The sequence below is a fragment of the Cynara cardunculus genome, unplaced genomic scaffold (assembly GCF_001531365.2).
Source record: "Cynara cardunculus var. scolymus isolate 2C unplaced genomic scaffold, CcrdV1 Un_Scaffold_6792, whole genome shotgun sequence".
In the NCBI taxonomy this organism is placed as follows: domain Eukaryota; kingdom Viridiplantae; phylum Streptophyta; class Magnoliopsida; order Asterales; family Asteraceae; genus Cynara; species Cynara cardunculus.
In genome coordinates, this window is record NW_020203164.1 from 578 (window position 1) to 6,868 (window position 6,291).

The window sequence follows — 6,291 nt, forward strand, 5'->3', positions numbered from 1 at the left end:
ATTGGAATTAAAAATTATTATTATTTTCTCTTTAATTAAAATCACAAAATTATCTCCTTTATCTCTCAATTAAAGAAGTTCAAAAGTCTTGTTCACCTCTGGTTCTAAGGCCCGTGTTCCATCCCTTCCAGTAAATCTATAGTCTTGGTATATGTGAAAAACAAACATTGTAAAAAAAATTGGAATGCCCATGATTATATTACAAGTGAAAATCTATGATCACACGGTGTTTATACGATGCTTAAATGATAAAAGAATAAATAGAACTCGATATAAACCCAAAGATTTCCAACAGGCAGAATTTAGAAAATCAACTTAAAAAATCATATCGATGTGAACTAAGAGGAAAATGTTATGGCATCACGATGCTTAAACAATGAAAATTCGATAGAACTCAATAACAACTTGATAGTAACCCAAAGCAGATTTTGACAAAATTAACAACTTCAAACAAAAAAAAAAGCATATTAATTCAAGTTAGAGTGAAAATTTTGTAGTTTGATGTTTGTGACAGTATTTGATTTAACCCTAGGTGCAATATAACTCCTTTATTACTTCTGGATATAGATTAATATGAGTGTTCTAATGCTTAGCAATATTTAAACAATCAAGCAGCCATAAATTATATCAAATGCTAAGTTCAAGATCAAGAACAATTGAACAAACGGCAAACACCAATTAATATTACTTTCAAGAATAATCCAACTTAACCGACAAACCCAACATTAATTAAGCAACAAGATATCACTTAATTTTGGAAATGATCAATTCCCTTGATGATCTCTAATTAATGAAAGATAAACAGTCTTGGCTATTAGTTAATGTAGACCTTGGATTGGATTAATCAACAACGATAATATATAAGATTTAGTCACTAGTTCTGGACGACCAAACCCGTCTCCTTCACCATACATGAACTGTGCCATCCTAGCTAAGTTTGTTGCACAGTCAACGAACTCCTGTAAAAATTGAGAACCTGCAACACCTGTTACTTCTTTGTTAAGTTTCTTCCATGTCTTGCTGATTAACAATTTCATATAACTTCTAGCTTCGGCTTCGGTAGCACCAGTCTCATTCATGTAACAATTAATTGCTTTTGGATTATCCCCTCTTGCCATTTCGTCCTATTAATTAATTATGGTTAGTTAGTATTTTATATTTAAAACAAAATACAATCACTAAATTAATAATGACAAAATGTATATTGTTATTAGTAAGTATAATAAAGAAATTAACAAGTATTTATATATTGGAAACATCGATCTGAAAATTAATTTGATAGAAATGAAAAGAAAAGAACAGAAGAAAAAACAAATAAAAGCTTTGTCATTCACTGAAAATACTTGGATGACTCTATTCATAGGAAAGTTATTTTAAGGTCATATCTAGTACTCAGAGTTTGCAAAATATTTCCATTTTCCAAGTTGATCCGATCCATTCGTTCCTAGAGCTATTTACTCACTCCTTCACACCAAAAAGATGGGAGCTACTTAAAAATTAAACTTAGGCTCTTAAATAGCCTTTTAAAAAACTACTAATCAAAAAACACTAAAAAGATAGACCATGCAAAAAATAAGATTGAAAAGGTCATACATGACCCGGTAAAACCCAAAAAAAATTAAGGACCATTTGCGCTCCTACAATAAGTACTTTTTGGTAAATTAACAAAGCAATATCTTTAAACGAATAATATATATATATATATATATAGTTACCGAGAATGTCGCCAAGTCGTTCACAAGTCGACAAATTAGTGATGAGTAGCGAACAATGTTGTCAGTTCTTTCCATGCATTGCAAGATCTCTTGCGTTGAAGTCATAGATGTTAAAAAATTACAATGCATGAGTATTGTAGGACCAGATACCGATATACAAGCATTGTCTAAGTACTCTTGGAATGTTGGTGTATGTCCACTTTGGTACCACTTTGCTTCTACTAGGAATGACTTGCATAAGTCTGCCCACTGTTCCAAAATAATTAAGAAAATTTAGATTCGTATCTGATCACAAATTAAGAAATTGAACATAATATTAATTAACAAAATTGGATTAATTACTGCTTTCTTTAGGTATGGAAGGATGAGTAATCTTGTGTTTGTCAAATTGTCATATGTGATCTCATTTATGGTGTTGTAGAATCCAAGGAAACATATCTTCATATAATTCGGGAGTTCTTCAATCGCATTGATATCCCATCTACGCATTCAAATTTTCTTTTTAATCGTCAGATTTCATGAAATTATATATGCAAATTAAATACTAATTGATCGATAAACATTGATTCAAATGGAAGTAACACCGATTAATTAATATTTACCTGGTGGTAACATCGGTAAATTTTTGAAGTTCGTCCAAAGTACCATAAACATCATAGACATCATCGATAGTAGTAATCATGGTGTTAACCTTTGTTAGCGTTTTCCTTCCAAGCCTAAACTTAGGTAGGTAATTAACACCAACTGTCCACAGAAAATTCTCCACCAACTGGTCTCGACAAAAGCTTAACTTCTTATTCCAACATGTATTTCTCCACCACCTATATATTCAATTCATAGCTCTACATCATTGGCAGTTAATAATTAATGTTAACTCTTCAAACTTGGACCAATCAAATGGCAATCTATTTAATAGGCGGTTATATAACAATTCCATATTTTTAGGGAGGATAAATATAACAGTTATTAAAGATAATTAACAAAGTTTCCAATATATATTTGGTTAATATTTGAATGGACCTATATATATATGTCTATATATCATGTATATATACAGGGAATAAATATGCTAAATAACTCGTAATTAAGAAAGGAATGATACCTTGATGAGTATTTTAGATCTTGAAGGTGGATAGCCTGGACCATGTTAAAATCCAATATTGNGTAATTAAGAAAGGAATGATACCTTGATGAGTATTTTAGATCTTGAAGGTGGATAGCCTGGACCATGTTAAAATCCAATATTGCAAGCTCCATCAATGTGAGATTAATCATACCACTTGTTTTCTTGCATTCTTCTATAAACCACTTGGCCTCTACTCTTGGTACTCTCCAATGCAATGGAAACTCCAAAGCATGACTTACTAATGACCATAAACTACTACTTCCATCAATCGTATCTCGAATTTGTTTTAGATATTCGGTGGTGAAGTCTCTAACATCATCCAAGATGCTTTCATCCTCGAATGAATGATAAGAAGCCTCRTACAGGTTYAWCATTYCCACCACATCAATATCCCCTTTAACATGTTCAGTCTTGTGCTTAAAGTCGTGAAAAATCTCTAAATCAAATGAAGGAATGTATAAATTTGTGTTTTATAGTAACATAAGATGCATGTGATAAAAGATTCTTGAATATTAATCAAGTTTGTACCTTGAGGAACATGATAACCATGTTGTCTGAGTAGTCGAAAGCCAAGGGCCCTAAGGTTCATATCCATTCCATTCCACTGCTCCTGAGTTTTGAAGTGATCATCGTAAATCAGCTCCAAGACATGATTTATTTCTTCCTTAAAATGATACGATATTCCGAGTCTCTGCAAATTGTCAACCAACGCAAGACTGTTCAATGGATTGCCCGTTACTTTCTGTATCATCGTCTTCACTTCTTTCTTCAAACTATATGCTCTTGCCTCGTAATCTTCTTCCTGAATGTGTAATTAAGTTTGTTGATCGTCAAACCAATGGGATCCGCTACAGAGACGGCTATTGTCGTAGAATTTGATGAACATAATAGCTTGCAAATGTTTTTTTTGATTAACCTGGATATCCAACCCGTTATGTGAGCCGACTAATCCCAGGGCAACCACCTGCTTTGCAAACTTTGAAACCTCTAGTTGCGGCAACAAGATTTTTGTAATGAAAAATTGAACAGAGAAAGAAGAACATTGAAGCCATATAGAAAGAGAGAAGTTAAACTATTAAGGGGGTGTTTGGGATTGCTTATTAAAACAACTTGTTGACTTATTCTGGTGTGACACCGGTAATAAGCACTTTTGAGCGTTTGGATAAATAGCTTATACCGGTGTCAAACCGGTAATAAGAAGTGTTTAAAGAAGTTAAATCTTTCTTGCTTATAATAAGTTAATAAGTGTTTTTGTAAAAAAAACATAAGTTGTTTCAAATAAGCAATCTCAAACACCCCCTAAGTAATACGTACGTTGGTCCCAAGTTATATATTGGTATCAATTATCATACACATATAAAAGGTGGACAAAATACACTTCTGAAAAACCTAATCATCTTACAAATACGATATAGAGTGAGGGTGAAGTTAAAATGAGAATAATAACAAAATAAAAGAACACGAAAAAAATTAAATCATGTGTAAAATCACATAAGATTTGATTTTACACTGACGGTCAACATAACTGTATGCAGGCAACATGGCTGCAATCTTAGATCACCATCAAAATCGTGTGAATCACATAAGATTTTAGTGTAAATCATATATGATTTGACCGTTTTCTTAAAATCTTATCAGTTAGTATTCTCATATGAATCTGACTATATATATATAGGCAGATTAGGTTGCAAACCGTTCAATTCATGAAAGCTATGCAAACCACTTTCGACTAATAGGAAAATTCTGTTTTTTAATTTAATTTTAATAAGGGTATAATGATCATTTCATCATGACTGATTAATATTGAAAGGTAATAACTACTGTTAGTTATGGAAATATATTAATGGAAACTTTTTATATGGAATGAGGTAAATCTTTTTTCTTAATATAACTTTTTTACCATTAAATTTTTTATTATTTAATTAAATTATACTTGTTAAAATATGAATTGTAAAAGCAGTAGAATATGAAATCTGTATTCGTTTTATTTCTTGAAACAATTTCATTTCTTGATTTAATGAAAGAATTATTGTTCACAAGTTGTTCATATTGTGTTCACACCTGTTTTTTCATTTATTTCATTTCGTGTAGCAGCTATTCTTATTATATTCATATTGTGTTCATAAATGCTATGCAGTCCAAGTTCATATATATGTCAATTTTTGTTCGTATTTGACACAATGGTTCATATATATATATATATATATATGTGTGTGTGTGTGTGTGTGTGTGTTCATATGGTTCTTACATTAACAAAAATAATGAGATTTTTTTTTGATTTTGTAACTTCAAATTAATGATATGGGAGTTACATAATTTTTTTTTACCTAAATACCCTTTTCCCATTTGTTCACATATGTTTTTTGAAATTGTAAATTTAAAAAATTGWTTTTTTATCATGATTAATCATAACCGTTTATTGTAATAATCAATGGCGAAGATTGGATAACAAAGTTAACACAATGATTTTGTTTAACATTTGAACCGTAAGACCAAGGGTTTCGTGGGACCCGTAAGACAAGTTTATGTTCATTGATCAACTTTATAAGGTATTAATCTAATGGTCTAAAATTGCACGATGACAATTTATGATTATTGAGAAGTTTCGCGTTTATGAATTTTCAGATCTGACGATTGTAGATATAATCCAATGGTTGAGAATTGGTCTTACAGGTCTCACGAAAAACCTTTGGTCTCACATGATCCCAAGTCTATGTGTGTGTGTGTATATATATATATATATATATATAGTTTGTTTCAAATACAACTCATCACATTCGTACAACAATGCAACCCAATAAATTGAAATATTTATGGAAATGATGAGAGTTCATTTATTATAATTTAAATATGAAGATAATAATGTTTATTAATTATGATCAATACTTTATATTATGAAATAATCAAAACTTCTATGAAATTACATATTTATCAAATTAAATGGACGGTTGAGATTGTGTTGTATTGATTGTACAAATGTAAAGATTGTATAATAACCCACCTCTGTGTGTGTGTGTGTGTGTATATATATATATATATACCCTAGAAGAGTACTCGCGCAATGCAGCGAGACACATATCGATTTTAATGTTCTACTTTATTATTTGTCTTTGTCGATGTTATAATACTTTATGTGTTTTTAAGAAAACAATGATGATTTTATTTTTGAATAAAATATAAATTTGAAGATATCATAAAAATTTGAAAAAAATATATCAATGTTAATATCAAATCAACTATTTAAAAGTTCTCATTTGTTATGTAATTTCATTAATTTGTTTTTTTATTATAATTTAATTTAAGTTTAATAACGAAATAATTTATTTTTGGTTTAATAATATAACATTTTATAAAGATAATAGTTAATATTCTGTTAGAACTCAATGATTATCTTAATTATATTTTAGATTTTTTTATATTTAAAATGAATTGTTTATCTGCAGTTAGTTA

At 29.9% G+C, this 6,291-nt stretch overlaps 1 protein-coding gene across 4 annotated transcripts in view; it reads right to left on the minus strand.

The window, feature by feature from the left end:
• Window positions 1–654: 654 nt before the first annotated feature.
• The window catches only part of LOC112504757 (R-linalool synthase QH1, chloroplastic-like), a 21,558-nt gene continuing 15,921 nt past the window's right edge, over window positions 655–6,291 (minus strand). The window contains exons 2-7 of one of the 4 annotated variants that reach the window (XM_025108704.1): window positions 3,370–3,643; window positions 2,902–3,277; window positions 2,318–2,536; window positions 2,058–2,196; window positions 1,716–1,964; window positions 726–1,124 (exon numbers count right to left, since the gene is read on the minus strand). In XM_025108704.1, the coding sequence (XP_024964472.1) occupies window positions 819–1,124; window positions 1,716–1,964; window positions 2,058–2,196; window positions 2,318–2,536; window positions 2,902–3,277; window positions 3,370–3,592 (1,512 nt within the window). In that variant the 5' untranslated portion in view covers window positions 3,593–3,643 and the 3' untranslated portion in view covers window positions 726–818. Of the gene's footprint in view, window positions 1,125–1,715; window positions 1,965–2,057; window positions 2,197–2,317; window positions 2,537–2,817; window positions 2,859–2,901; window positions 3,278–3,369; window positions 3,644–6,291 lie in introns of all 4 variants that reach the window. The other 3 variants (XM_025108706.1, XM_025108703.1, XM_025108705.1) reach the window with 3 other exon arrangements.